This window comes from Aspergillus pseudotamarii, assembly GCF_009193445.1.
Source record: "Aspergillus pseudotamarii strain CBS 117625 unplaced genomic scaffold BDV38scaffold_102, whole genome shotgun sequence".
NCBI classification, from domain to species: Eukaryota; Fungi; Ascomycota; class Eurotiomycetes; order Eurotiales; family Aspergillaceae; genus Aspergillus; species Aspergillus pseudotamarii.
Window position 1 is genome coordinate 35,799 of NW_022475116.1, and position 26,788 is coordinate 62,586.

At 48.6% G+C, this 26,788-nt stretch overlaps 13 protein-coding genes across 13 annotated transcripts; 6 read left to right on the top strand and 7 right to left on the bottom strand.

The window, feature by feature from the left end:
• Positions 1–145: 145 nt before the first annotated feature.
• Positions 146–3,904, top strand: BDV38DRAFT_275743 (leucine--tRNA ligase CDC60; the record flags this gene model as incomplete). The annotated part of the gene is made up of 4 exons (XM_032058079.1): positions 146–157; positions 466–2,969; positions 3,037–3,235; positions 3,293–3,904. The coding sequence occupies 4 exons, from the start codon at positions 146–148 to the stop codon at positions 3,902–3,904; spliced, it is 3,327 nt and encodes a 1,108-aa protein (XP_031907729.1).
• A 255-nt stretch (positions 3,905–4,159) lies between these two features.
• On the bottom strand, positions 4,160–5,887 carry BDV38DRAFT_275744 (pyridoxal phosphate-dependent transferase; the record flags this gene model as incomplete). The annotated part of the gene is made up of 7 exons (XM_032058080.1): positions 4,160–4,403; positions 4,500–4,667; positions 4,744–4,823; positions 4,891–5,096; positions 5,180–5,582; positions 5,663–5,704; positions 5,762–5,887. 7 exons carry the CDS (start codon positions 5,885–5,887, stop codon positions 4,160–4,162), a joined length of 1,269 nt encoding a protein of 422 aa, XP_031907730.1.
• Positions 5,888–6,316: 429 nt separating this feature from the next.
• On the top strand, positions 6,317–6,667 carry BDV38DRAFT_13837 (uncharacterized protein). The gene is made up of 2 exons (XM_032051389.1): positions 6,317–6,366; positions 6,420–6,667. The coding sequence occupies exons 1-2, from the start codon at positions 6,350–6,352 to the stop codon at positions 6,553–6,555; spliced, it is 153 nt and encodes a 50-aa protein (XP_031907731.1). The 5' UTR covers positions 6,317–6,349; the 3' UTR covers positions 6,556–6,667.
• A 990-nt stretch (positions 6,668–7,657) lies between these two features.
• On the bottom strand, positions 7,658–8,322 carry BDV38DRAFT_289982 (uncharacterized protein; the record flags this gene model as incomplete). Its single annotated transcript, XM_032061380.1, has 2 exons — positions 7,658–7,920; positions 8,021–8,322. 2 exons carry the CDS (start codon positions 8,320–8,322, stop codon positions 7,737–7,739), a joined length of 486 nt encoding a protein of 161 aa, XP_031907732.1. The 3' UTR covers positions 7,658–7,736.
• A 1,786-nt stretch (positions 8,323–10,108) lies between these two features.
• On the bottom strand, positions 10,109–12,213 carry BDV38DRAFT_288461 (catalase; the record flags this gene model as incomplete). Its single annotated transcript, XM_032061040.1, has 11 exons — positions 10,109–10,182; positions 10,237–10,665; positions 10,718–10,802; positions 10,874–11,161; positions 11,226–11,349; positions 11,401–11,408; positions 11,481–11,573; positions 11,623–11,833; positions 11,902–11,925; positions 11,994–12,123; positions 12,183–12,213. The coding sequence occupies 11 exons, from the start codon at positions 12,211–12,213 to the stop codon at positions 10,109–10,111; spliced, it is 1,497 nt and encodes a 498-aa protein (XP_031907733.1).
• Positions 12,214–13,101: 888 nt separating this feature from the next.
• On the top strand, positions 13,102–13,375 carry BDV38DRAFT_288462 (uncharacterized protein; the record flags this gene model as incomplete). The annotated part of the gene is made up of 2 exons (XM_032061041.1): positions 13,102–13,111; positions 13,164–13,375. The coding sequence occupies 2 exons, from the start codon at positions 13,102–13,104 to the stop codon at positions 13,373–13,375; spliced, it is 222 nt and encodes a 73-aa protein (XP_031907734.1).
• A 164-nt stretch (positions 13,376–13,539) lies between these two features.
• Positions 13,540–15,838, bottom strand: BDV38DRAFT_13851 (uncharacterized protein). Its single transcript, XM_032051390.1, has 2 exons — positions 15,260–15,838; positions 13,540–15,206 (listed from the first exon to the last, which is right to left on the bottom strand). Exons 1-2 carry the CDS (start codon positions 15,741–15,743, stop codon positions 13,705–13,707), a joined length of 1,986 nt encoding a protein of 661 aa, XP_031907735.1. The 5' UTR covers positions 15,744–15,838; the 3' UTR covers positions 13,540–13,704.
• A 97-nt stretch (positions 15,839–15,935) lies between these two features.
• BDV38DRAFT_263764 (telomere maintenance SDE2 family protein) lies at positions 15,936–17,158 on the bottom strand. Its single transcript, XM_032056216.1, has one exon. The coding sequence runs from the start codon at positions 16,993–16,995 to the stop codon at positions 16,060–16,062; it is 936 nt and encodes a 311-aa protein (XP_031907736.1). The 5' UTR covers positions 16,996–17,158; the 3' UTR covers positions 15,936–16,059.
• BDV38DRAFT_263766 (40S ribosomal protein eS10) lies at positions 17,159–18,255 on the top strand. Its single transcript, XM_032056217.1, has 4 exons — positions 17,159–17,405; positions 17,465–17,514; positions 17,610–17,767; positions 17,837–18,255. Coding segments are annotated over exons 1-4 (462 nt in total). The 5' UTR covers positions 17,159–17,403; the 3' UTR covers positions 18,089–18,255.
• On the bottom strand, positions 18,256–20,259 carry BDV38DRAFT_263769 (M20 family metallo-hydrolase). The gene is made up of 3 exons (XM_032056218.1): positions 19,924–20,259; positions 19,431–19,745; positions 18,256–19,370 (listed from the first exon to the last, which is right to left on the bottom strand). The coding sequence occupies exons 1-3, from the start codon at positions 20,172–20,174 to the stop codon at positions 18,434–18,436; spliced, it is 1,503 nt and encodes a 500-aa protein (XP_031907738.1). The 5' UTR covers positions 20,175–20,259; the 3' UTR covers positions 18,256–18,433.
• A 678-nt stretch (positions 20,260–20,937) lies between these two features.
• On the top strand, positions 20,938–22,587 carry BDV38DRAFT_263772 (HIT family protein). The gene is made up of 6 exons (XM_032056219.1): positions 20,938–21,215; positions 21,347–21,429; positions 21,612–21,680; positions 21,840–21,932; positions 22,012–22,026; positions 22,149–22,587. Exons 1-6 carry the CDS (start codon positions 21,176–21,178, stop codon positions 22,254–22,256), a joined length of 408 nt encoding a protein of 135 aa, XP_031907739.1. The 5' UTR covers positions 20,938–21,175; the 3' UTR covers positions 22,257–22,587.
• Positions 22,588–22,839: 252 nt separating this feature from the next.
• BDV38DRAFT_263776 (CRAL-TRIO domain-containing protein) lies at positions 22,840–25,084 on the bottom strand. Its single transcript, XM_032056220.1, has 4 exons — positions 23,709–25,084; positions 23,615–23,656; positions 23,463–23,562; positions 22,840–23,407 (listed from the first exon to the last, which is right to left on the bottom strand). Exons 1-4 carry the CDS (start codon positions 24,837–24,839, stop codon positions 22,893–22,895), a joined length of 1,788 nt encoding a protein of 595 aa, XP_031907740.1. The 5' UTR covers positions 24,840–25,084; the 3' UTR covers positions 22,840–22,892.
• A 16-nt stretch (positions 25,085–25,100) lies between these two features.
• BDV38DRAFT_263778 (DASH complex subunit DAM1) lies at positions 25,101–26,788 on the top strand. The gene is made up of 4 exons (XM_032056221.1): positions 25,101–25,651; positions 25,702–25,753; positions 25,808–25,859; positions 25,934–26,788. The coding sequence occupies exons 1-4, from the start codon at positions 25,331–25,333 to the stop codon at positions 26,109–26,111; spliced, it is 603 nt and encodes a 200-aa protein (XP_031907741.1). The 5' UTR covers positions 25,101–25,330; the 3' UTR covers positions 26,112–26,788.

Genomic DNA, 26,788 nt, shown 5'->3' on the forward strand with positions numbered 1-26,788 from the left:
ATACGTTTCTTATCGAACAGTAATCTATTTTAATCTCTAAAATAGAAAACCACCTTAATGAGTCATCTACAAAAATGACCATTTTTTCCAATCTTGACTCATGATAGAATGATAAGGAAGACATGTAGTACTGTTTGGTCGATGGATGTGGCAGGCGGTGAGAAGTGTACTGCCGGAGTCCGATTCCCACATAATCTTTTGACTCAGAACATCGATAAAGTCTTACCCCGCGGCAGAGTTATATAAACCATTTTTGATCCACTCCCGTTCAGGGCTCTTCAGTTGAGTTTGCAATACAGCAAACCATTCATTAAGAGCCATGGCAGCCGCTGCTGCTTCTGCAGCTGCGCTCGACCCGAGCAACGGCGCGAAAAACACACTCAAGCTCGAAAATGTTCTATATCCTACCCCTCCTCCCCCAGCTTTCTTTGTCCAGACGGTGCTAATTGGTGGATCCCGAAATAGACCGAGAAGAGAGATACCCTTATCACCATCGAGAAGAAATACCAGGCGCAATGGAAGGAGAACAAGGTTTTCGAGGTTGATGCCCCCTCATTCGCGGAGGTTCCTGAGGGCACCATGTCCGCCGCGGAGCTTCGTGAGAAGTATCCCAAGTTCTTCGGAACCATGGCTTACCCTTACATGAACGGTACCTTGCACGCAGGCCACAGTTTCACTGCCAGTAAGGTCGAGTTCATGGCCGGTGTTGCCCGCATGGAGGGTAAGAGGGCTCTTTTCCCTCTGGGATTTCACTGCACCGGTATGCCTATCAAGGCCTGCGCGGATAAGCTTTCCGATGAAGTCAAGAAATTTGGACAGAACTTCGAGGGCTATAAGGAAGAGGATGAGGAGGAGGAGAAGGCCCCTGCAGCCCCCACCCAGGAAGTCAAGAACGAACAACAAGAGAAATTTTCCGGAAAGAAGAGCAAGGCCGCCTCCAAGACTGTGAAGATGAAGTACCAGTTCCAGATCATGTTGGCGATCGGTATCCCCTTGGGGGAAATCCACAAGTTTGCTGACGCTGGTTACTGGCTCCACCACTTCCCTCCCCTGGCCATCCGTGATCTGGACAGCCTTGGCGCAAGAATTGACTGGCGCCGTCAGATGGTCACCACTGATGCGAACCCCTACTACGATGCCTTTGTGCGCTGGCAGATGAACCGTCTCCATGAACTGGGTAAGATCCAGTACGGTAGCCGGTACACTATCTATTCTCCCAAGGACGGACAGCCTTGCATGGACCACGACCGGACCAAGGGTGAAGGTGTCGGACCCCAGGAATATACCGCTATGAAGCTGAAGGTGAAGGAATGGGCCCCACAGATTGCCGAGATCGTCAAGGGCAAGATTGAAGAGGATGCCAGTGTTTACTTTGTCCCTGCTACTCTGCGTCCAGAGACGATGTACGGTCAGACCTGCTGCTTCCTCGGCCCCAAGATCAACTATGGTATCTTCAAGGCGAAGGAAAAGGAATACTATGTTTGCACAAAGCGGGCTGCATGGAACATGGCTTTCCAGGGCACTTTCTTCAGCAGTGACAACTTCCCCAAGTCTCAGGATCAGTTGCCGCTTGTCGCGGAGGCTCCAGGATCCGCCTACGTTGGCACTCTTGTTAACGCTCCACTCTCGTTCCACACCGAGGGTGTGCGAATTCTGCCCATGGAGGGCGTTTCTGCCAGCAAGGGTACTGGTGTCGTCACCTCTGTGCCATCTGACAGCCCCGACGATTATGCTACTTTGGCTGACCTCGCCAAGAAGCCCGATTACTATGGTATCAAGAAGGAGTGGGCCGAGCTGGAGATCTTCCCCCTTATTGAAACTCCAACTTACGGTAGCCTTACTGCCCCTACCCTTGTTAAGCAGCTGAAGATCAACTCTCCCAAGGATGTCACCCAGCTGGCAAAGGCGAAGGAGTTGGCATACGGTGAAGCCTTCTACAAGGGTACTATGGTCGTTGGTGAATACAAGGGTGAGCCTGTCAGCGCTGCTAAGGACAAGATCCGTAAATCTCTTTACGACAGCGGTGATGCTTTCCCCTTTGCCGATCCCATGGGAGAGGTCGTCAGCAGAAGTGGAGATGACTGTGTGGTTGCGTACCTCGGTCAATGGTTCCTGAACTACGGAGAGAACGACGCCAAGTGGCAAAAGGACACACTGGACCACGTCGTGAACACCCTCAACACATACACCAACGAGACCAAGCACGGCTTCGAGAAGAACCTTGACTGGCTCAACCGCTGGGCTTGCGCGAGAACCTATGGTTTGGGCTCTAAGCTGCCATGGGATCCTCAGTTCCTTGTCGAGAGTTTGAGCGACAGCACTGTCTACATGGCCTACTACACCATTGCCCATCTGCTGCACGGTGACCGCTACGGTCAGACTCACGGCCCCTTGAACGTGAAGGCTGAGCAGATGATCGACGAGGTCTGGGACTATGTATTCACAAGACGCGAGCTCAGCGACGAGCTGATCTCAAAGAGCGGAATTAGCAAGGAGGTTTTGCAGCAGATGCGCAGAGAATTCGAGTACTGGTACCCATTGGATGTCAGAGTTTCCGGAAAGGACCTCATCCAGAACCACTTGACCTTCTTCCTTTACATCCACGTTGCGCTCTTCCCACCGGAGTACTGGCCTCGCGGTGTCCGTGCAAATGGACACTTGCTTCTTAACGGTGAGAAGATGAGCAAGAGCACTGGTAACTTCCTTACACTGAAGGACAGTGTTGACAAATTCGGTGCTGATGCTACCCGTATTGCGTTCGCTGATGCTGGTGATGGTATCGAGGACGCTAACTTCGACGAGACTGTCGCTAACAGTAACATTCTGAGACTGCACACCCTTAAGGAATGGGTTGAGGAGATTTCCAAGGATGAGACTCTGCGCACTGGTCCCGCTGATGCTTTCTGGGATAAGATCTTCAACAACGAGATGAATGGTTTGGCTCGTGAGACCCAGAAGCACTATCAAGAGTAAGCTACAAGACATCATTTCCCTCCCCTTACACCCCATGATAAACAAGTATTAACATCATTATAGCACCAACTTTAAGCTCGCCCTGAAGTCTGGTCTATACGACTTGGTGAGTGCCCGTGATGCCTACCGTGAGGCCGCAACATCAGCCGGTGTTGGAATGCACCGTGATGTGGTCCTGCGCTACATCGAGCTGCAAGCCCTCATGCTGGCTGTCATTGCTCCTCACTGGGCCGAATACGTTTGGCTCGAAATCCTGAAGAAGGTTAGTGATTTTCGATACCATTGAAAGAACATAACACTAACATCACCTACGATACAGCCCGAATCTATTCACCACGCTCGTTTCCCCGAAGTTCCCGAGCAATCACCGGAGCTGACAGCCATCAGCACCTATGTCCGGGCCACTTCCTCTAGCATCACCTCTGCTGAGGCTCAGCTCGCCAAGAAGGCTTCCAAGGGCAAGAGCACTGGCTACGACCCCCGTCAGCCCAAGAAGCTCACAATCTACGCCGCCAAGAAGTACCCCTCGTGGCAGGAGAAGTACATCGATCTGGTTCGCGAGGCTTTCGATGGTCTCAACCTGTCCATCAACGACAAGGAGCTGAACGCTAAGGTCGGCAAGATGGGTGAGATGAAGAAGGCTATGCCTTTCGTCCAGACCCTGAAGAGACGCCTTATCCAGGGCCGTGAGGAGCCTGAGACCGTCTTCAGCCGGAAGCTGCCGTTCGATGAGTTCGCCGTCCTCAATGAGATGCTCGTCAACTTGCAGAAGACAACAGGCTGCAAGGAGATTGAGATCATTGCTGTTGATGAGGGTGGCAAGACCGGCGAGGTCATTGGCTCCGGTGAAAAGAGGGAGGGTCTCTCCGCCGAGAACGCTGTCCCTGGTCAACCCACCTTCCAGTTCACCAACATATCGAAGAGTAGCTGAAAGAGTTGATCATACATATTAGATCCACACGTGAAAGACCTATAAAGTAAAAAGAATATGAAGAATGCAATGGTTGTTATGACATCGTTTATAATCTCTGATCCACCCATGTAGTTTGCACTCTATCCAAATAATCACCACAAGTAATACCTCTCCATCTATCAAACACCCACAGATCATCAACCAGATCTCAACATCCCAATCAACCTACCCCCAGTAAAAGAACCTCGGCATCAGCCCAAGACACCCCAGAAATCAAAGAGTTAAGCCAAACGAAAAAGAGGAAACATACCTCCTCAGCCCCTCCCTCAAAACCTCCTCTTCATGCGCAAACACAACCCTAAACCACCCACCCTGCTTCCCATGCTCTTCACCCGGATGCAGAAACACTCCCGCATCCAGGAACTTCTGCGCCAGGGCATATTCGCGCTCGTGAACCGGACGATCAGGATAAGGGAGGTAGGGCGAGAGGTCGATATAGATGAAGAAACCTGCGTTTCTGGATGCTCTTAGCACCGCATATACAAATTTGCCATGGCGATGCAGGTTGGATAGGGGAAAGAAACAGAGAGAGGGAAAGAGAGATGGGTCTTACCCTCGTTTAACGTAATTGATGCCTTCTTGATTGAGTGTTGATGTGGCAATTCGGTATGTCGATGCTAGACTTTGGCGGGATTTCTCGATGAATTGGGCGATGAAATCCTGGTCTTCGAGGATTGTTGCTCCGATTGTTATGGAGGCTGTTGAGGCGTTGTGGAGTCTCCTTTGTGTATGTGTTATATATTAGATCGTGTGATGTGGATGGGGTATTTGGTGGGTGTTTGGAGTAGGGAACTGACAATATCGCTTTGCAAGCTTGACGCAGGGACGCGTTTTGCGTGACTAAGAAGCCGAGGTGGAGGCCTCCGGCTGCGAAGTCCTGGTTGTAATATTAGTTTGGGGTGGTGGGTAGTATTAGATTGGGTTGGTGGAGAAGAATGGCTTACCTTGCTGAATCCATAGAGCAAGTGAACGAGATCAGGGTCGATCAGGTCAGGTGTGCAGATGGATAAGACCGAGGTGAAAGGGACTGCGCTCGGGTCTCCCGAGTCAAAGACACAGGATGCATATACTTCATCGCTGATGAGGTGGAGTTTGTGTCTATTGCAGAACAGGAGGATTTCCTTGAGTGTTTCTGCTGGGTAGCAGCGCCCTGTTGCTAGTTAACACTCTGTACAGACAATAGATAACCTATCATGTTCAATCCCAGTGATAGTCTTCACAAATGATACTTACCTACAGGGTTATGTGGATTCACGATCAACACTGCTCGAATCTTGGTCCCATCCGCTTCTGCACGTTCAAGCGCTGCCTCGTACTTATCTACCACGGCAGGGGCAAATGCCTCCTCGGTATCCGTGTCTGCATATACGATCTGCACATCTGCTTCGACCCCGTAGTCGAGTTCAAAGCGTCCATAGACCGGTCGACTGACTAGGATACCGTCTGTGGGCTCGGCCAGTGTGAAGCTGAGCATGCTCCCAATGGCAGTGATGCCGCTGGCGACAATGACTGCTTCTGGCTCAATCGGTGAAAGTGGCTTCAGAATGTTGTTGAGGTGGGAGGCCACTGCATTTGGTAGACGGTTGGGAGTTGATGAACTAGAGCCATAGCCAACGGAGTCCTCGGTGAATGTGACCTGTGTGAGTGCGATTGAAGGTGAACTTGGGCATCCGGGGATATAGATGAGTAGTACTATTAGAGCTTAGGGGTATTAACCTTGTTGTTGATGTACTTTACTATCTCGGTCCTCATTGGGATCTATCTGACTGTTAGTGAATCCATGTAGATATAGAGCTTGTCAAGGAGTCAACCTACATGCTCTGCCATGCCAAATGAAATAAGCCCCGCGGGGTTAGTTTCCTTGTTGTATGTATGTGGAGGGGCATATCGCCAAGGAGTCTTTGGCAATTCTGCCTTTTTGGTGCCACGGGAGGAGAGCATTTAGTTCTAGGTATATCCAACAGGAACTGCATGTACTGTTTCTAATCAAATATGGAAGGACAGGTATTAATCAAATAATTGGATTTCTGCTGTAAGGACCTTGGGTGCTGTTAGTTATAGTTACAGATGATCTGCCATTATGTCAGCGGACGTTGAGCTAGGTTATTTAGGGTTTCGTGAAACAGATGATTTTCACTAAGAATTTCCCAATATATATATCGGAGTATTTAAGATAAAGTATCGTAAGAGCCATAACGAGAATGTAACAAGGTTAACTTAATTTCATTATGTTAGACAGAAATGCCAAAGTTAAAGCACCTCGATGCAAAACCCTCAGATAGTATCTTCTGACTACTTAAGGATATTCCATGAGTAAGAGATAGTCCAAAAATGCTACAACTTCACTCGAACCACAGATTCACAGGCATGGTCGTCCCTTGTGACTGAAATCCCTAGAATACAATGCTAGAACTCCAAAAGTGAGTTCTTCGTCCGGCGGGAAACGACAGGGCTAGAACTTACATTATCATAGCCTAATGCATGACACACAGTTAGCTCCTCTAGAATTGCACTGGCACAAGCTGCCGCTGCTGCCCCAGAATATCTTTGCCACGCTTTATTTTGTGGTTGTCTGCGTAATCACAAACACCTTTCACAACTATGCATGAGAGATACTTGCATACCCCCCGCGGCTTCCATCTCAAAAGCGAGGAAACTCCCCTTTTCTGCCATTGTATCACGGTGTTCTCCAGATTTCATAACAGAGCTCCCTGAAGCAAATGCGCCAAAATGAATGGCTGGCTGGTCTTCACTGAAACCACCTTGCAGTCGAGAGTGAGAAACAAGAAACTTCGAATCGCAGCCCAGCTCCACACATGAGGAGCTTATAGCATCTGAACCAAGTTGAAACCTGAAACAAGCACCCGTTTCACAATCTTGTTCACATCTGTTGATATGGTGGTAGTCTGGGTGAAAGGGTCTGTCCTCGCATGGCCCAGAGTAGATAGCTGCTGTCCTTCGGAGGTGATCACGGATCCGTTTCTCGAGCTTTACTCGCCTTACTTTTAATTTTGCGATAAATGCCCTAGTTTCCGCGTCTGGTATTGTCGTATTGTCTTCTGAGAATTGAATTACCCTGAACCCCTGTCGTCTCCCAAGACTACACTCAATAACACTTCCGGTGCCACAGATCCCAATGAGGAGAGCTACCTTGAGCTTTTGGAAGCATTCTGTGAGACCAGCTACCGCGCTGGCGGCACTGCCTTTCCCCATCTTGGGTAAGCGGGCTAGAACTACGTCGTGGCCGGCGATCCGACCCATGGTATAGTCTTCTAAGGTAGCATGCTGTGTCCAGCTACATCCTGAGTTACTTGTATCGTATATCCTATCGAAAACCGCAAGGACCGCAGCAGCTTCTAGCGGTATTTGGGCAAGGGCCCAACATATCTGGTAAAGTGACTATTTCTCCAAAAGTGAGCCTTGCAGACCTAGAAGCCCTTTCGGATAATGCTCAAGTACCTACCTTGCAATGATGATGTACGTCAGGCATCAGTGACTACCCAAATCCGTGATGGCAAACCCACGTTGACTGTGCATCTAATTAGCCAACCATAGTTTGGCGTACAGACAGACAGACATACATACATTAGATACCTGACGAATATAAGGATCTCACCATTTGACGGTTATATTCAACCTTGTCACCTACCTAACTTATATATATACCTATCAGCAATCTAAACAATATCTATATATCTCCTCTCAGATCAGAGCAGCATCAACGACATCTAATAGTGTCCAATAGACTCTATACCTTAACAATCCCGCCACCTATTCTCTCTTACCAAACTCATCCCTCAAACCCTAACCTCGCATACTGATGCCCCAACTTATCCATCGGCAGATTCCCAATCTGCGGAGTCTCACCAGGAGAGACCACCGTCTCATCCGCCCAGTCCTCACGATCTTCAAAAAACCCCACAAACCTCAAAACCCTAACCAGCAACCCGGGATCCTCGGGTGGTTTCTTCGTTCTAACAAACCAATCCAGGTTAGTAACCTCATAAACATGTCCATAAAACAGAGAGACAAAAAGAAAAAGAAAGAAGAGAAATAAAGTAAACCAAAACCTACCTCTCCACCCAAGCCCTCCACCCAGCAAACGTACTAACCTTCCCCACAGCATGCACGAGCAACAAATACGCAACTATAGCGCTCAGCTTCGTACAATGTCCGATAGCAATCAATGCACCCCCGAAGACAGCCTCAGCGTAGACGAAAGGTGAATTAACATTCTTAGAGAAGGACAAGCTGGGGCCCATTGTACCGAAGAGAAAGATTATGATGCGGGTGTAGAGAAAGCTATGGAGGGGCATGATGGCGTCGTAGTAATCGATTGGGTTTTGCGTGGTGTATGCTACGAGGATTTGGTACATGCGGAGGATGTTGCCGCCTTGGTAGGCTGGTCCTGTATTTTATCATTATTATTTATTCTTTTAGTTTCCTTTTTTGGCATTCTAGTCTTCGGTTGTGGAAAGGATGTTGGGAGGCTTACGTGTGTGTGGAGGATAGCCGTTTGGGAGTCGTTTGACTAGGCTGAAGGAGGTGAGGGATTGGATGTAGCAGGCTGTTACTGCTAGGATTGTACAGTTGAAGTTGCAATAATAGAGGCCTAGTTCGGTTATGCCGGCTAGGATGTGCCATGCTAGGTCTGGGTTTGTTAGTTCTGTGAAATGTCTTGGGGGGGGATATGGATATAGGTATGTGCAGAAGGAGAACTGGTACGTTTGTGGTATCCCCGGTATGATTTGCCCCGGTTGACGACAAAATATATAAAGAATATGATGTATAGACCAGTGATGACAACATCCGAGTCATTGGTGTGAATACGTGTGGTGGTTTGCATGGTATCTTTTTGAGGTTATTTGTCTCGTCTTGCCATAAATCGATCAACTCAATTGTAGACGAAGCAGTCGCTCAGAAATTACAGCGCCAGGCTTATTTATACCTTGCTAATACTAATATACCCCGCGTGGGTCTTGTGTGCTTGAATGTAACCTGATTTTCTAGTTCAGCTGAATAACTATCCCGATATCCCTGGTGGTTATAGTGCATATACTTTTGTACTTTGTACACAGGGCCACCTCTTCAGAAGCATTGTCTGATCCCTCTCCCTTATGTATAGCTACCAAATCAATTGATAGGGAGAAATATGCTATGCGAGATGAAATATTAATACTTATTACCATTACATTTGAACGTCATTCATGATCCTATATTAGTACTTTTTGATATAGGATCGTGTTGACAGGACCTCATTCTTCTGTACCGAGATTAGATTGACACGGTTTAGCGCCCGCCATTAATCCCGGGAAGGAAGAAAGCCAAAAGCGAGGATGCCCGATAGATGGCGCGCTAGTCTTCTTATGTGAGGTAACATCTTTGACGCTGTTCAACGCACTTTTACGTCATAGAAACAGGTGGATAACCGGGTGAATCATAACATTGAACCTGCAGTATGAAGTCGACGTTCCTTGCTAAATTGATATTCTCGTACTTTCCTTGCAAAATACCTGTCACGGGCGGAAGTCAAAATATAAGTGCTGCATGAGCCGCACACTGTAAACAGTGAGTGATAAGCATCAATGGAAAGGCAAATCTTTGGTTACTTGCAACGGAACACAGGGGTTGAAAAAGGCTGGTTGCGTAGGTTCCAAACCTAACGGCACTTCTTACTCCTGAGAAATATCAGTGATCCACGTAGGTATGACATAAAGCATCGCAGTCTGACTAGTATGATCAGTATATCTTTCCTGGTGGCAACCGAACAATAAGACATGCTACGCTCTTAGAACTACTCGGACTAATGAGTGACTTGACAGGGTCATAGGCGGATCGAGCAAGTAAGCAACCGGAGCTTGGTAGGAATCCAGGACCAATGAAATATATCAATCTGGGTGCTGTGTCACTCTAGATGCTCGAGACTAAGTGGTACTGTATGGACCACAGGAGTCCAGGCAACGCTTATAAGTTTTCTATCAAAAGATTGCAGGTACGTTCAATTCATCATTAATTTTGACTCATTTAGATAAACATACTCATCAAACCTGTAGCGTCCAAAGAGAAGTATGGGGTTCAGAGACACATCGCTCTCATCATAAGTACGATTAGGATTCTTAAAATAGTAATTATCCCTTACCACAGTCATAATGGTAATGCAATTTAAGCAGACACCGCGGCCTCGGTTGCCTTCTTAAGACGCTCGCCGAGGTCTGCATTAACCTTTGTGAAGAGTGCTACACAAATGTCAGTAAAAGGAACAGTTATATATAGGATAGATGTCCACATACCATAGACCGCATTGCGCAGCTGAGGAGAGCGGACGCCCTTGATATGGCCCGCCAGGTTCGCAATCGTTCTGTCCTGGTGGCCGGGCTCCCTGCCGATGACTTCCCAGAGAGCGGCGGGTTGGACGAAGTCATCATCCGTAATATGGCTCTGGAAGTTGGTCACTTCTCCCACCCATTTCTCGTGTTCGGTCAGTCCGCTCAGCCGGGCGGCTCCCGAGTTCTTCACCTCTTGGTAGAACTTGGTGGGTTGAAGGGATGAGCCAACGTAGTTGGGGTCGCCGCCGTAGTTGTCGTCGAACCGCATGGCGCCATCTCTCTGGTAAGGACAGTAGACAGGTGCCTTGGCTGCGTTGGTTGGGAGCTGCTGGTAGTTGACTCCAAGACGGTACCGGGCGGCATCGGGGTAGGCGAACATACGGGCTTGGAGCACTGATATAAAGGTTAGTTAAGAGGGACATGTTTTAGTGAAGAAATAACCTACTTGGATCAGCGGATGGTGCAATACCGGGCACCATTGTGGATGGGGAGAAGGCCGCCTGCTCAATATCGGCGAAGTAGTTCCTAGGCTATACATAGAACGAATTAGCATTGTGTACTTCAATCATTGCCTAAGCTGGGTGGAACTGTTGAGGCATACATTGCGGTTCATGGTCAACTTTCCGATTTGTCTCAGCGGGTAGTCTTTGTGAGACCAAACTTTGGTCATGTCAAAGATGTTCCAACGGTATTTCTCCGCGTCGGCCGGGTCCATAACTTGGACGTAGACGTTCCACACGGGGTAATCACCCTTTTCGATGGCCTCGTACATATCCCGAATGAGGTAATCGGGGTCTTCGCCTGCAATCTTGACAGATTCCTCGGCGGTCATGTTCTTGACACCCTGGGCGCTCTTGATGTGGATCTTGATATATTTAAATGATCCGTCCTGTTGACTCGCGTGTTAGTTACGTCGGTCATCTAGTAAGATGCAGAGAGCATTATTATGTTACCTCTTTAGTGAACTTGTAGGTATGTCCACTGTAGGCATTCATATTGCGGATAGACTTTGGTGTTCCACGGTCACTGAAGAGGTGAAGAAGTTCATGGATACCCTCGGGGTTACCGACGTGGAAGCTAAAGAGTATTAATAACACGAGTTGATGTGTGCTGAACAATCGTACTTACTCCCAGAACTATAGAAGCAGTCAATATCAGGACTGTATTATTTTATCACTCATAGAAAGGCAACCACGTGGGCTACTCACCATGTTTGCATCAGGAAGATGAGTCGTAGGGTGTCTCTTGTGCGAACGGTTCAGGGAAGGGAACTTAATCGGATCGCGAACGAAGAAGACCGGCTACAGCCAATTAGTTATGTTATAGACTTTATAATTGAAGAATACCGACCGTGTTATTGAAAACCCAGTCCAAGTTACCCTCATCCGTGTACGTCTTCATGGCCCATCCGTGAACATCGCGAGTGGTGTCGGCCGAACCGGCTTCAGGTCCAACCGTAGATACTCGAAGAAGAACGGGAGACTTCTTGCCAGCCTTGCTCAAGAAGCTAGCAGAAGTAATATCGGAGCAGTCGCTAGTGGCTTCGAACTCTCCATATGCGCTGTTTTTTGGGTGTATCAGTTTGGGCTGTTCATGTTGGTGTGCAATATATATAGTTGTATCACTTACCCCACCGCTTTGGCATGAACCACACTGAAAACACGTTAGTAGCTAGACGAGAAAGATAGCATTTGCTATACATGAATTGAAGGGATTCTTACCGCTCAGGGATTCTCTCACGAGAGAAATGGGCGAGAGTCTCAATGAGTTGCGTATCTTGGAGCAAAGAAAGCCCGCCACCAGAGTTGTTCCGCAGTTGAACGGTGGTGCTGTTGCTAGCAAAAGGGCAGCCTGCTTCAGTTAGTGGATCCGAGCCCTAGCTAGATCTAGATATTTAATTGGAGCATCACCTTCTGCCAGAGTATAGTAGCGTTCAGCCATATTGATGTTGGTATTTGCAATCAATGTGTCCAGGTACAGTAGTAAAGTAGAGTGGATTTATCCTTCTACAATGGCCAGAGGGAGGAGGGGTTGACAGAGCTATATAGCCTGGAATCTCCGTGGCATCCCACAGTCAACTACGCGATCTGGTAGTTGTTCCTGTTTCGGTTCGTTCATTGAAGGCTCTACCAATTACATTGACTAATATGCGTAAGTTTTCTGCGTTGTCCATGCAGAGGCTTCTGCAGTAGTCTCGATTCTGAGTACCACCACAGCAGGATGTTGATTCCACTCCCGAGTATCCCATTGGCGTTAATTGGCGATATATCTGCGAAGTCCGGTTGAAGATGGGGGGTGGTGCCGTCATTCGAAGCTCTGAGTTCGGTCGAATACCCACGGGAAACCCTAACTGCGGGTTGCTGCTGGGAAAATGAGTGATGCGCACAGGCATGCACACATTCTAGACTGGGGCTCCTTCGTGTTGCAATCAGAGAAGCCCCTCACTCATGAGCAGCATTCCTAATCCTGCGTGTCTCATTGGAACCTTTTTTAGTTCTGTCAGGTTGACTAGTTGTGGTTGAGATGGAGATACAGTTGGGAGGGTCCGACCTTACCGGATGCAGTAGTACTACTGACCCAATCAATTCTATGTCACTTGGCGTCTCTGGTACATGACGTCCTGCACTTCCATACCGATTGTAAATGCTTCCCTAAGTTATGACGGTCGCTTTTATAAGCATTAAGTGTCCTGTGGCTCTGGATGTACTTTTATTGTCAACACCGCTTTGAGCACCCGAAGAGCAAGTGCTACATATACTTGAAAGTATTCTTGAAAGGAACAAAGATATATTTAATCCTACCATCTTGTTTGACATAACAGAACCCACCATGTCTGAAGGTCGGTTAAGCCTTGCCAAGCCTGACTTTTCTCCCAAACTGATGGCCCGCAGAATCGCATCCACAACAGCACCACCACCAGAGCTTCTTCGATCGGATACTCCACCCGGGACGTCACGAAGACCAGGAACAACACCAGGGCCAGCATGAGTCTCAGGACCATGAGTCCCACAAAAAGGAGAGTGAATTAGACAAAATCAAGGATGACATCAAGGAAGATCAGGAAGAAGTAGCAGAGGGCGATACCTACGCAGGCTTGATGTGAATGCTTTACGACTAGCACCAGTTTGTGTTATTTTAACAAAGGATGGGATCACTGTCACTAGACAAGGGAGTTTATATGTTATTGGTAATGAGTTAAATAAGGATGTTGGATCATGAGGAAATATCCAAGGATAATATGAATGATTTGAAGAGGAGACATCTATAATCTATGATCAGAAATAATAGTACAGTGGTGGATCTTTCCCCCACCATGAATGCCCGGTCAAAACACCAATCGCTATGCTATATGCTGTACAGATGTTGAAAGGAATCTAGAAAGAAACCATAACAGTAACCCCAGAAGAGCCGTAAACTTTGCTGTACGGCTGATCAGACTTTAGATGTATGATGGGCACGCTTCTTCTGCCCGATGCTTTGTCGCCCTCGTGCCCCCTTCTTACGTTTCTCCACAGCCTGTTTCTCTGCAATGTACTTCCAGCATTCAATGGGACGTCGCACTGCAACATGTCGTCCGCTCGGAGTAAATATCTCAACCTGCGGTAACGGCCTGGCAGACTCGCCGTCAGTGGATTTGGCACGGATCTGAGCCGTGAGCTCGACCCAACCGCATCCCTCAATGAGTATATCTGTCGACATCACTTTGTATGGCAGGGGAGGGGGTTTTATTCCCTTATCTTCTACTGCCTTTGCGATCGTCGTTGGTAAGTGCGACTGGGTCACGTCCCACTTAAGGTCAAAGACTCCCGCGGAAGTGATTCGGTTGCCAATGCCTTCTATCATGATATTCTCTCCAGGATAAAGACGCTGCTCGGCCTGCATTTCAACACCCTTTTCGGTTTTGGTGACATGGGCCTCGATCGGGATAAAGCAGGCTGCCATTAGTACATCGTCAGGGTTCACCGACGTGATTCGTACAAGGCCTCCACCTAGAAGCAGCGATTGGCCTGACTTTATAGTATACCGTTCTGGTTTTCTCCGTTTAGTCATGATCATGTCTCGTTTGTATTCGTCACGGACGTAGTCTGCTAGGTCGCCCCGATCCATCCCGGGCAAATCGATCATTTCCCCTGTACCACGGCCGAAGGGTATGCGAATCGGCGAAACAGTAGTCCCTGGCAGTGACGAAACAACCGGCAGTACAGGATAAAGGTCTTCCCGGGGGGCAGGTGGTAGAAGGCTGTTGGAGTCAAGCGCAGTGGCATCGCGTGGGCTGATATCCGACTCTGCTTGGCGACGCTCAACCAGTTCAGCAATTTTCTCCAGGTTCTTAGAATCTTTGGGAAAGCAAGCTTCAATGAAACTACTCTTCCCGACATTAGCTTTGCCCACTACCCAGATACCGCCCCCGTGGTTCTTGATTTCCTCCTTGACTTTTTTGGTCCACCAGCCTCGGTGAGCGCTTATCATATGCACATTTCCCAGACGGAAATCCTCCGTCGACTTAGCAAGTATCTCTCGGAGGATCGAGCGAACATATTCCATCTTCGAGTCCACTTGTTCCTTGGTAGGAGCTAACAGATCGGAGCGCGTTATGATGAAGCTGATAGTAGGCAATTTCTTTCCTCCTCGATATTTCTCAGTGGCAGCTCGCCGGTTGCGCGACCGCTGTTCTTCGATGGAAAGTGCCTCGTATATATTGTCGACAAGAGACATGGGGAAATCTGCGGCGTCAATTACGTGGTAGATCCGGTTATATTTGTATGGTGACTCATCCAGGTACGCCCCAATGGAGTATATCGTAGGTGAGATTGCAGGAATCGCTTTGTTATGGTGTATGAGATCGTGGCACCTATCGCAAACTTGCACAGGGGGTCGAGACTTTTCAATGTACTCTTTAGCAGTGGCTGTAGCATTCTCAAGTAAAGCGCCATCTAGCAGTATTGTTAGTATCATTCCCTAAGGGAACAGAATAAACACCACCTACGGACAGGTTTAGGAGCGGCCGTTTCTTCCTCCGACTCCTTGATCAGTTGCTGAATTGTGCCCGCAGCCTTTTCTCCTTCTGTTCTCAGATCCGTCACCTCCCCGGTTTCTCCATCTTGTACGCCAGATGTTTGCTCTGTCTCAGACAAGAGCCTCCGTGTTTGCTTCCTGGTTTTGCTGTAGTATCCTGGGTCGTCGGGCTCAACGGTTTGCGCGTATGCACCACATCCCGGACAGCAGACTGGTAGAACGCGGTCAGTAAGCTCTGAAGATTTCGCACGCAATGATGGGCCCGAAGATAGAAGGCGTCGCTGCGATTCGTTGATTAGGCCGTTTGCATTTCGAACGGGCAGCACCTCTGGCCGCAGAAAGAAGCTCCGTGAGGACTGCGCTCCGGTGAGTCGGTATAACTGGCGCGGAGAGCGGGAAACGATATATTTTAATCGAGGTGCTCTTTGAATTATGCGCCCGAGATAAAGCGACATGACGGTAAAAATTTTCCACGCTGGGAGGGTCGGAGATGATATGCGACAGAGATTAACGCTTGAGTTGATAGCGTTGATAGCGGCGGTGACCCGCTCCGATTTCCGTATAAATCAAGTCCCGTGGCAAACCATGGAAATTCTACGAACAATAATATAAAATCCTATAGAAATGAATGTTACGGTTGAAGAAAACATCATCGCAGTTGTATTTGAATTATTTAAAAGTAACAAACTATCCATATCCTATAAACACCCTTAGGGTTTTAGACGCTGCAACAAGAAAAAGAAAACATTAAGAGAAGAACATTCTGCGCATTTACGCCATCGCCTTGCCTTTCCCTTCAGCCTCATCATTTTGGTCGTTTTCCTCTTCCTCAGAATCGCTCATAAACTCGTCGTCATCATCAAATCCAATGAACTTCCGCGGGGCTGCAGACTTGGGAGCCGGCTCTGACGGGCCCGGCGCATCCTTCATCTCCTGCTCGTCTTCGCTCTCTTCATCCGAAGCTGAAGCAGAATCCTGTCCACTTCCCTCACTAGCACTTGTACTCGACCCGCCCAAGATGTTATCACGTATAGCATCATGGAGATTGTCCGTCCACATGCCATCCTTCATCGCCGCAAGAACAGCCTCCCTGGCCTTCTCGTTCATCTCCTCTTTATCTTCCATCCACTGACCATCAATCTTCTGCTTGCCGCCGCCATTCTTCAGTTCCTCCTCGCGTTTCTCCGCGGCCTCCACAACGGCCTGCCACCTCTGTCGGCGCTCCTCCTTCTCCTTACGGTCCATCTCCGGCTTGACTGCGAGATACTCGGCGAGCGCTTTAGCTTCATTGACGGTACGGATACGGCGACCATCGAGATTGCGACTGGAGCCGTTATCGTCGCCCTGGTTGCGCTTTCTCTTGCTTGACATGCGCCCACCAGCTGCACGAAGCTGGGAACCAAAACCACCCTTTCCTCCGCATAGGGGCACCGAAAGGCGGAGGGGAAGGAGGTTTGATGTCGCAGTGGGTTCGCCATTAGGAGCAATGAGATGTGAGATTGGAAGGTCTGTCGAAGGGAGAACTTGTTTGTTATTTGTCGTGGTTAAGATGAGTGACTGGAGGGGTACGGATGACGGAATATATGAGGAAACCTTCTCGGTGAGATTTGAGATAGACGAGGTCGATGGGAGGGAGAATGAGAGGGTTGAGGGTAGAGAGAGACCGGGAAATGTTGAAAGGAGGACGTTCACGTTTTGCGGAGCCATCTTTGCGAGGTTTAAGCGTTCCGACCACTAAATAATTCGTTGTGGGTATCAAAGTAGAATAAGAGGTCGCAAAGTTGCGACTGCGGTCTGCTGTGATGTACCTTGAAAGTGACGAGAGGCGACAAATGAGGTGGAGTTGATAAGGAACCCTTCGGGGGACGGAGGAAGATTGCGTCGAGGCCTCAGGCAGTACATCTCTCACACCTCAATCACATGGCGATAATGGCGGATGTGACTAAGCCATGCTGATTAGGGTGCCAACCCTAGCTTGCGCTTCCGAAAGAGGAATCACGCACTTTCAACTTAACCGCCAGTCGCTCCACTCGATCCCATCCATCATTTAAACCAACCACCACCCTCTTCGCGTTGTTAGAGCGATTCCCCGAAGAGCGCCAGGAACTCGCAACAATGTAAGTTTACAGGTCAATGTTCATAAATGATAAGCAATGCAAAGCTAATAACTCTTCAGGCTTATCCCTAAGGACGACCGCAAGAAGATCCACGAGTACCTCTTCCGCGGTATGTAAACGACGCCTCCAGTCCCCTGTCGCATTGGCCGGTCCAATCCACCTCGCTCTTTGAAGACCACTGTCGCTGACTGATTCCCTGAACAGAGGGTGTGCTCGTGGCCAAGAAGGACTTCGAGTCCAAGCATGCCGACATTGACACCAAGAACCTCTACGTGATCAAGGCCCTCCAGTCCCTCAACTCCCGCGGCTTTGTCAAGACCCAGTTCTCCTGGCAGTACTACTACTACACCCTCACCCCCGAGGTATGTTTGCGACTGTTCAATTGCTAGCCTGGGTAATGAGGAAGGGTTGTCTAACTTGTTGCTTTCTAGGGTCTTGACTACCTCCGTGAGTGGCTCCACCTCCCCGCTGAGGTTGTCCCTGCCACCCACATCAAGCAGCAGCGTTCCCACGCTCCCCCTCGCGGTATGATGGGTGGTGAGGAGCGTGAGCGCCGTCCCCGTCCTACCCGTGAGGGTGGCTACCGTCGCCGCGACCAGGAGAAGGAGGGTGGTGCTCCCGGCGAGTTCGCCCCTAACTTCCGTGGTGGATTCGGCCGTGGCCGTGGTGCTCCCTCTTCTTAAGGGATGTCTTCCGGTCCTCCTAGGGTTTGGATGGTAGCGTGAGTGGCTTGAGTAGACTTTGGAATAAGTACGAAAAGGCTGCTGCGCCCATCCTGAAAAAAAAAATTATGCATTGGTGCTGTATCGATGTAACGGCATAGCTAGAATCAATGTCATGATTTTAATGACTAAACATTTCATTTCATTTCGCGTAGTACGTTCAAATCATAGGTTATAATGACATGCATAAAACAGCTCTCACGCTTCAGCCCTGGCTCACGGCATATTCTTGCAAATATGTTTTAAGACCATGTAAAGAAAGCATTACTGTCGATAGTCTTCACGTGAAAGAGCAAAAGGTCTTATCTACGACGAGAATCTCTTCCGGTCATACCGGACCACAGCTTGCAAAATGACAGACGCACCTGTGACACAGTCTTCTGCAGAGCAGAATTCTTCCGGATGATGGCTCAGTCCATCCTTACAGGGCACGAATATCATACTGGTGGGAACCCTCTTCGAAGTGAAGACACTATCATGTCCCGCGCCGCTCATAATTGTCCTCACAAGGGATTTAGGCTCTGGCGCATCGGCGACAACAGCTTCTGCAGATTGCTGCACGCAGTCGATACAATCCGGGTGGAACTTAATTGCTGGAGAATCGAATTCTACAGTCCATTCAACCCGACAAGGCTTACCAATGCCCTTGCCTTCTTCCGCGGCAATGGTGTCGAACTCCTTTCTCAATTTCTCCTCAACAGTTGCAACCAATTCAGTTTCAGGACCGCGAATATCGAGGGAGAAGCTGACAAGACCGGGCACGGTATTGACACTACCAGGTTTCGCCTCGATGATGCCAACACTGGCTAAACAACCGTGGGAAGAAGCAACTTCCCGGGCACGCACCATCATTTGAGCGAAGGCGTACAGCGCATCTGCGCGATGTTGAAAAGCCGTGGTGCCAGTATGGGTGTCTCTACCCGTCACATTGACTCGATACCAGCGGTAGGCCTGGACAGCAGTAACAACACCGACGCGTTGACCTGCCGAAATCAGGTGAGGCCCCTGTTCAATATGAAGCTCGAAATGAGCTGCCATAGGGGTCGCTTTATATGAACAAGGAACATCTCCTAAATAGCCGATCTTCTCGAGTGCCGATTTCAACGACTCTGGGGCAGAAGATGCAGTGGGGAGCGAGGCCACCGTTGGCACCTCTATGAGCCCATGTGCCCGTGAAAGAGGTATAGAACCTGCCCATACCCCAGAAGAGACCATACTGATGGGGAAACGGGCTCCCTCTTCGCTATTGGGGCATTAACGTAAGCGCTAGGAATTATTTCGGTTTGACCCGGGGAGCTCTTACTTCGTCCAGTTTACAACGCCTACACCTCCTTCTGTCTCCAGGCCCATCTCATCGATGACTTTCAAAGCTTCAATACCTGAGAGAACACCCAGAATCCCATCGTAACGACCACCTGTTGGCTGCGTGTCCAAATGGCTGCCAATGAATGTCGCGGGCACGTCCTTTCTCCGTCCGGGACGCACAGCGAAGATATTGCCCATTTCATCAATCGTGATTTCGCATTTTAATGCTTTGGTTGATTCAATGAACCAGTCTCGTACAGATTTGTCTTCTTCAGACAACGTCAGGCGCTGCATTCCTGTATCCGTCGGTCCACTAGGTTAGGAGTCAGCCTACTGAAACCAGAGATATGCTTATGACGACGTGGGGATACGAATGCGGGATTGAAGGGGAGCAACAGGGTCCAGTTATGCTTTGACTATGTCTAATGGTTCGTAAAGGAACCTTCTCGATGCCAATGTAACTCAAGATGCCAGAAACTGATGATACTTACTCTCCCCAACGTATACCAAACCCCCATTGGCAACTGTGATGAAGGTCTTTCGCAAGACGGTCCTTGTTAGCCCTAAGCGCCGAAACGTCGGCCTCGGACAGCTCTGTCGTTAACATGGCTTGTTTTAGGGAGACGGAGAAGGCCCGACGTGGTTGGGTCAGTACCGTCCTTGTGAACGGCAATACTTTCGACTTGGTCGGTAATCTCTTAAGTGATACCGTAGCGAATTTAGAAAAAAAGAAAGACGCCATGCTGCCCTTTGATATATACACAAAGAGGGGTTGGAAGAGATGCAAATGTTGACTATTGGAGGTGGACAGATAAGGCAACTTTGGGGAGACGTGATAAGATACTTTGCGGGGCTAATCTTTCTTCGGCGATCTCATCAAATTGGAGGCCAATTAATTTCGAATTGTTAGTTATGATAACCTGCAAGGATCGGGCTTTTGTTGCTTCTCCAATTCGGCTGTTGGGGTAGAACGCCGAAGCGTCAGTCACGCTTGCACGTATACCTATATTGAGAAGCTAGTAGCGGACAAATGTCCGCACATAGATGCCCCTACTCCAACATGGTCCAAAGCTCGTATGACCCATCAGAGGGTTAGTGTCGACTAAAATTTTGGGACTTTATAATGCAGATAAGAGGTGGTCTTCAGATAGATCTACAGCAACTTGGTATGCAGTCGACAAACCCAGCACGTGGAAGATTATGTCATGCCTGTTATGGACACGAGTTTTGGTAGAGATGACCCACGCACCAAGGTTGAGACCAGACCCATTACCGCCGTAAATGAGCTAGAAAAAGAAAGTTTGTAATGGAGAAGATGATAATTATCTTGACGGCAAAAAAATAAAATAATAAAAATCGACAACTGTGTCGATGGGAAGGTCCAAAGATTCAATAGAGGAGTATTGTGGGCAAACCACGGCCATCTCTGGTAAAAGGCAAGAAATGGGTTCTGAACTAGCTTGTCCCACTCCTCATCTCTCTCTCCTTTAGAGTGATAATTATCCACCTTTCAAACTGCCAAGACGGCGTTGGTTCGAAACCCCCCACTGCCACCGAACCTCTCGTTTTTCCTTTTCATTTCATTCTTTCCTACCATACGGGAATATTCCCCCGTTGCGTTCCGCCTCCAAATAACAACCCCGCATCAGCAAGCATACACTTTTCTTCGGTTTTGGAATTCCATTTCTCAGTGTATCCTTACTATATACCTCATCACATAATACAAAGCACTACTATACCAACATGTCTTCTGCCACCTGTCTCTTCTGCAAGATCATCAAGGGTAATGATTATCCAATGCCATTTTAGAGTTTCTACATTCTATAGCAGTTGTTTTGCCCCAGCTTCGTCATGGGTGAAGCTCCTCAAGCAATAATGACGGAACGTTTCTAACATTCACACGAACCACAACAGGTGATATCCCTTCCTTCAAGCTCTTCGAGAGCGACAAGGTCTTTGCTTTCCTTGACATCCAGCCTCTGAGCCGTGGCCATGCGGTAAGTGTTGAACTCCCTTGACTGTTGTCTGTTATTTTATCCCCGCACGGCAATCCTAATTCCCAGCACCCTTCTATCGAAGGGAAGATGCTCACCTTTTATAATTTCACACAACAACCGCCTTCAGATCATATGTATTCCTCCTACTTAAGCAAACAGTAACGCTAATAAACGAATATTAGCTCGTGATCCCTAAGTTCCACGGCGAAAAACTCACCGATATCCCCGACGAGTACCTCAACGAGGTCTTGGTATGTAACCACCCACCCCCGGACCAGGCTCGCCTTAAATAAGGACCCAGCACCTGAGGACCTTGCGAGAAGAGCAGTCCACGGGGACCCAATCTTCCCCGCAGCTTCAGGCCTCTCACAAGCCGAACAAGCTAACCGCGCATGGTTTCCATTGAATAGCCCGTCGCAAAGAAGCTCGCGCAAGCTGCCGACGCAAAGGACTTTAACGTCCTCCAGAACAACGGCTCGATCGCCCACCAGGTCGTTCCACATGTATGTTCAAACCCTTCCTCCTCCTCTGATGGGGCTAAATGCTACTGATTTTGTGGATGCTTGGCTGACTCGTTATTAGGTTCATTTCCATATGGTACGTTAGCTTGGTTCTTTTTTCTGGGTTGACAGGAACCACTTTTCTTAGTTTTGATTCTGAAACGGCCCTCCGCTCCGGTATCTATTTTATGGAATCGATGCTAATTTAATTCGTTGTAGATCCCCAAGCCCAATGAGAAGGAGGGTCTCGGTGTCGGCTGGCCCGCCAAGGAGACGGACATGGACAAGCTCAAGGCTCTCCACGAGGAACTCAAGTCCAAGATTTAGATGCCACAATGACTGTGTATAATCCGTACCGTGTCACTAAACCTGATTTGAAAGCGTCGGGTGGGATTTGTATCACGTATCTCCAGGTGACACCGCATCTGATATATATCCTTGGTCAATAAAAGATTACATTAACTTTTCGTGTAAGCCACGGCTGGCTTAGTCTGGTGTAACCCGTGCAGAAAGGAGAGCAAAAATGTTGTTCTTTGAGCTGTGGCAACTAAGCGGGTCCTTTCGTTCTGGAGCGGGCAACCCTTAGGTTCGGATTCGATTTCATCTGATAAATGGACGGTTTCATTGAGGTGCTCCTTTGGCAGGTATTACTGCGTCTAAATATAGTGTCATGAGCTTGTCTCAATTTTGGTAAATTGTAAGATCATTGCTTCATGCGGCAGTTTCTCCGAAGATATCTGCAGCTTTAGTCTTGGGCTGGACATAGAGCATAGGTATAGTTGACATAACCGGTCCATCAGGTCAGCTATATTACACTTTGTATACTAGAACGAAGAAAATATCTACTGATTCCGACAGACGGTTATTGTATAAACAAAATTCCATTATATACAAGATACATGTATGATCTGAATACCTAGATGTCGTTCTATCAATGAACTCCAAACACCTGGAAACCCCGATCTAGTTGGATGTGCCGTTCGTGGCACCGTTCGTGGCAGTTCCGTTCGTAGCAGTTCCGTTCACTTTGGCCTCAGCCGGATAGAAATCGATCTTTCCACCGCCCTGAAGAATGTTCAGTCTGTCGTACAGCGAGGTAGCGCGAATGTACGGGTCGAGCTGCCAATATTGAACCCTCAATCGCTCAATGAGAGCCTGTCTCTTCTCCACTGCTGCCTTGATGGTTTCCTGGTCCTTCTTCCTGCTGACCGTGATCCACTCGATCGTGGCATCCTGGAGGTCTTGAGCAAGTTGTTGCCTTTCCTTAACCAACTCATCTCGCTTGGCCGTATCTTCCATCGTCTTATTTTCATCAGCATTGGGCTCCACATAGCTGTATTCCCAGTCCTCATCGCCCTCAAGCTCCTTATAAATGCGATCCCTGGGGATGAATTTCTCAAGGTCTGAGACATTCTTGGTAAAGTTGATCTTGGATGCAACCACGGGATCAAGCCAGCCCTTAATGATGTTCCAAATTCCTATACGGCATATGTTAAATTGTAGCTCGTTGATTATGCAGACGAGGATACGAACCGGAGAAGATCCAAGGGGCTTTGTGGATGAGCACAACTCCCAGGCATTCGGGATAATTAGCCTCGAAGCACTTGATCATGAATTTAACTGGATGATAGTCCTAGTGAATATTTAGAAAATGTTCGTATGTTGACCAGAAAAGGGATAAATACCATGTTTGCTAAAGAGAAGTTGGTCATGTCGAAGACCACACACTACCACATGTTAGGTGTTTGTATTCGGCTCATGCAGTAATAGGAAACTTACAGCTGTTTCAACTGGAGGCGAGAGCATCATCCGGGCAGATTCAATGGTGTACACCGTAAACCGATCCAGAGTATCCGTGCTCTGATCGGCCGGCTTGTGCAAGCGCACTCTGATAACGCAAATAGGCCGTCCATCTTTGTCAACACCGTGGATGTAACCCTTGCCCATGCGCATCTGCTTGAGGAACTCTTCGCCCTTCCTCTTCTCCTCAGGGTCCGAACTCTTCGATTGCTCTAGGGCAGCCAGTTCGCCATTCTTAACAATATCATCGTCGACTTTCACATCCTGCAATCTCCATCTGATTGTGGAGACCAACATGATGAGTGCTTTCTTGATATCCCACTTGCGCGCCCGAAGGAAGCGCAGGAGCAAGGAGTCGGGGTTATCTTGCTTAACCATGTTCCACAGTGTAACCCGAATCTCCTCAGGCTTCATGTCGGTAATTGCTTGCTGGAATTCCTTGGACTGTCCATATTTGTCATCTCCATCGGTAATGTTGATGGAAGCAATGCTATTTGTAACACCATTTGTTGTGGTGTCCTCCTCCTCGTCATTGCTCTTTCCACCAAAGAAGGTGAACCTCCGCTTTGGTGGCGCTTTCTTCTGGGACGACGGGCTTGGGGGCGTGGCGACATCGCCATTCGATTCAAGCCCTTCCACGTTGACGCCGCATACCTTCAGCAGCAGGACCCAAAACTCCTGCAGTTTGACTTCCTGCTCTGGGGTGAGGTTGCCCACGGTTCCGGGAGCAGCTTGGATAGGCATTGTTTTGAGGGTATCTATTACACCGAGAAAGGGAGGCCTGTCTTGATCAAATTCCGGAGTGTCCGAAATGAGGTGGGATTCGTTTCCGGGATGACGGTATTTATCCTGCAGCCAGGTCGCTCCACAAACAATAGCGAATGTGAATGTGATCGCCCAAAAAGATGAAGCCTTCCTCGGCCCGTTTGGAGGTGATACAGGTAAAGTGGAGAAGGGGTGTTTGGGTGGATTCGACGCAATTAAAAAGCACGAACTTATACCCAGGTGTTTCGGGAAGATCTGTGCACTGGCAGAGTAAGATGAGACAGATTGGACGGATCTGGCCGAGGAAAGTAAGAGACGGCGGCGCAAGAACCAACCAGTATGCATGTGCTATGAGCAAATGATAGGATAACGACGACTTCTGGCGTTCCCCTCTTGCGTTATTTCAAATGAGACAGACGAAGATCCAACCCCTGAAAAGTTTGATTGAACCGGGGGTATGCGGGGAATCCACAAAATAAAAAATAAAAAAAAGAGGAGGCAAAAGGGAGTTCGGAGAGAGACTAAAGAAAGGGTCGCCTGAGGGTCTTCCCCCCTGAGCCACCGGCCAGCCACTAAATTTAGGGCCTGGCCGCCTGAGGCAACTGCCGTCGGTCATTCGGCTCCAGCGCAAAAGCGGGGGATCAACAGACGGCGTCAACAAAACAAAATCCAATCTAACATCCACACTCCTTCCAATTATCGGTGCCACAATATTAATTGGTCACGTTTCCCCCCAGATTTCCAGATTTGAGGCACTTTCGCACTCCTTACCCAATTCGTCCTACCACATCTTGCGTCACTTCCCCATTGTACCTCGGAATTTTTCTCTTACGGCCATGGACTCTACTGCTTTTGCCCGATCGACTTCGCGTCCAAGACCTTCATCCAGGCCCACGACCCCTCTACGACCCAGCTCTCGGTCTTCATTACGTGAGGCACATGGCTATGGAGGAAGCATCAGCAATGCAGGCTACACCCAACCTGCGATCAATGCCCTCGAACCACAGTTTGCAGAGCTCGCAGACTCCATGGCCGATCTTGAGGCCAATTTTATGCACCTCCAGTTGATGCACGAGAGCCTTACGCGCTTTAGCGAGAGCTTTGCCAGTTTTCTCTATGGCTTAAACATGAACGCCTTTTGTGTAGATTTTCCAGAGGTATGGCTACGCGATACCAAGCATCCTACCATATTAATTGACGGGCGCAGGCTCCGATCGCCGAATCATTCAAAAGAGCCAAACAGGCGGAGGCTCAGAAAGGTATGAATGTCGCACTACATCTGACGGAAATGTATGGCACTAACACTCTCCAAGAAGCTGAAGTGGAGCAAATTCGACCGACTAATGAAGGCGAAACGACGTTCATGTGGGTCATTGATTGTTTCTCATAACTACATGCTATATTTGATGGGGTTTGCTGACCATAATGTCAAATTCCAGGACTACTGACACGTCTTTCGTTGAAAATCCTTCAAGTACAATCTCCCCCAAACCGGTACGCAAAACTCCTACTTCGTCGCGGGGAACCACAAGAGGGTCTAGCACTCGTGGTCGTTATACAACCAGAGGCACTAGAGCTCGTCCAAGCGCGCTGCCAAGGGGCAGAGGGCTGCGGTGAATATCATGATGAAAATTTCATGATCCTTCTCAATGGACCGACTCGTATTTGTACGAACATGGCCTGTCGATTCCTTTGCTCGTACAACGGGTATCTATCGCTAGCCAGCATACCATCGGCATTCCATGGTGAAAACCTACCAAAACTCACGCAGCGCGATGGGTTAAGGGAGTGGTTGATCCATGCTAGAGAGTCCAATCGGGACTTCCCCATGGAAGACATTCTATTCTAGCCACCATGCCTTGATTTCCGAGCGGCCGAACTAGTTGGCCCTACGAGGATTCCTCCGTGTAAGGACTGAAAACCTCGAGCAACCTCCGGATTTCAGCAGGTCCTTTGTACCTAGTACTGCCGTCTTAGTTCAGTACATTCAAGTGTAGGTATTCATATCATGTGTCAACGTGAACCAGACTAGGAGTTCTTGCCGGAGTGACTATCGAGTCTCTGGCCGCTTCTACATTAGGGATAAAATCACAGACGATCGTAAATCAGTAGTTTCTATGTTCTTTTTTAAGGTGACGGTGATGGGGACTACATGTTGAGAACTATCATATCAATACGTACCGTATTTCTCGGATCAAATGCAATCCCGGTTTCTTATCGCTCGGAAGTCGTAACCCTTGCGGCAAAAAAAAGATCTTTCAATCTGCCATGGCCTCTGCTTTAGTCGCCAGTGC

What these genes read in the sequence shown, in the direction of transcription:
- BDV38DRAFT_13851 (XM_032051390.1), bottom strand. Translation starts at nt 15,743, where the DNA reads ATGTCGCTTTATCTCGGGCGCATAATTCAAAGAGCACCTCGATTAAAA. An exon ending in GGCCGCTCCTAAACCTGTCC is followed by an intron (nt 15,207 to 15,259) that starts GTAGGTGGTGTT and finishes CAATACTGCTAG; the next exon opens with ATGGCGCTTTACTTGAGAAT.
- BDV38DRAFT_263764 (XM_032056216.1), bottom strand. Translation starts at nt 16,995, where the DNA reads ATGGCTCCGCAAAACGTGAACGTCCTCCTTTCAACATTTCCCGGTCTC.
- BDV38DRAFT_263766 (XM_032056217.1), top strand. An exon ending in CCACGAGTACCTCTTCCGCG is followed by an intron (nt 17,515 to 17,609) that starts GTATGTAAACGA and finishes TTCCCTGAACAG; the next exon opens with AGGGTGTGCTCGTGGCCAAG. An exon ending in ACTACACCCTCACCCCCGAG is followed by an intron (nt 17,768 to 17,836) that starts GTATGTTTGCGA and finishes GTTGCTTTCTAG; the next exon opens with GGTCTTGACTACCTCCGTGA.
- BDV38DRAFT_263769 (XM_032056218.1), bottom strand. Translation starts at nt 20,174, where the DNA reads ATGGCGTCTTTCTTTTTTTCTAAATTCGCTACGGTATCACTTAAGAGA. An exon ending in TTTGGTATACGTTGGGGAGA is followed by an intron (nt 19,746 to 19,923) that starts GTAAGTATCATC and finishes CTCCTAACCTAG; the next exon opens with TGGACCGACGGATACAGGAA. An exon ending in GGCGTTGTAAACTGGACGAA is followed by an intron (nt 19,371 to 19,430) that starts GTAAGAGCTCCC and finishes ATGCCCCAATAG; the next exon opens with CGAAGAGGGAGCCCGTTTCC.
- BDV38DRAFT_263772 (XM_032056219.1), top strand. Translation starts at nt 21,176, where the DNA reads ATGTCTTCTGCCACCTGTCTCTTCTGCAAGATCATCAAGG. An exon ending in CTTCTGCAAGATCATCAAGG is followed by an intron (nt 21,216 to 21,346) that starts GTAATGATTATC and finishes GAACCACAACAG; the next exon opens with GTGATATCCCTTCCTTCAAG. An exon ending in CTCTGAGCCGTGGCCATGCG is followed by an intron (nt 21,430 to 21,611) that starts GTAAGTGTTGAA and finishes AACGAATATTAG; the next exon opens with CTCGTGATCCCTAAGTTCCA.
- BDV38DRAFT_263776 (XM_032056220.1), bottom strand. Translation starts at nt 24,839, where the DNA reads ATGCATACTGGTTGGTTCTTGCGCCGCCGTCTCTTACTTTCCTCGGCC. An exon ending in CGCCTCCAGTTGAAACAGCT is followed by an intron (nt 23,657 to 23,708) that starts GTAAGTTTCCTA and finishes AACATGTGGTAG; the next exon opens with TGTGTGGTCTTCGACATGAC. An exon ending in ACTTCTCTTTAGCAAACATG is followed by an intron (nt 23,563 to 23,614) that starts GTATTTATCCCT and finishes AATATTCACTAG; the next exon opens with GACTATCATCCAGTTAAATT.
- BDV38DRAFT_263778 (XM_032056221.1), top strand. Translation starts at nt 25,331, where the DNA reads ATGGACTCTACTGCTTTTGCCCGATCGACTTCGCGTCCAAGACCTTCA. An exon ending in TTTGTGTAGATTTTCCAGAG is followed by an intron (nt 25,652 to 25,701) that starts GTATGGCTACGC and finishes TGACGGGCGCAG; the next exon opens with GCTCCGATCGCCGAATCATT. An exon ending in ACAGGCGGAGGCTCAGAAAG is followed by an intron (nt 25,754 to 25,807) that starts GTATGAATGTCG and finishes ACACTCTCCAAG; the next exon opens with AAGCTGAAGTGGAGCAAATT.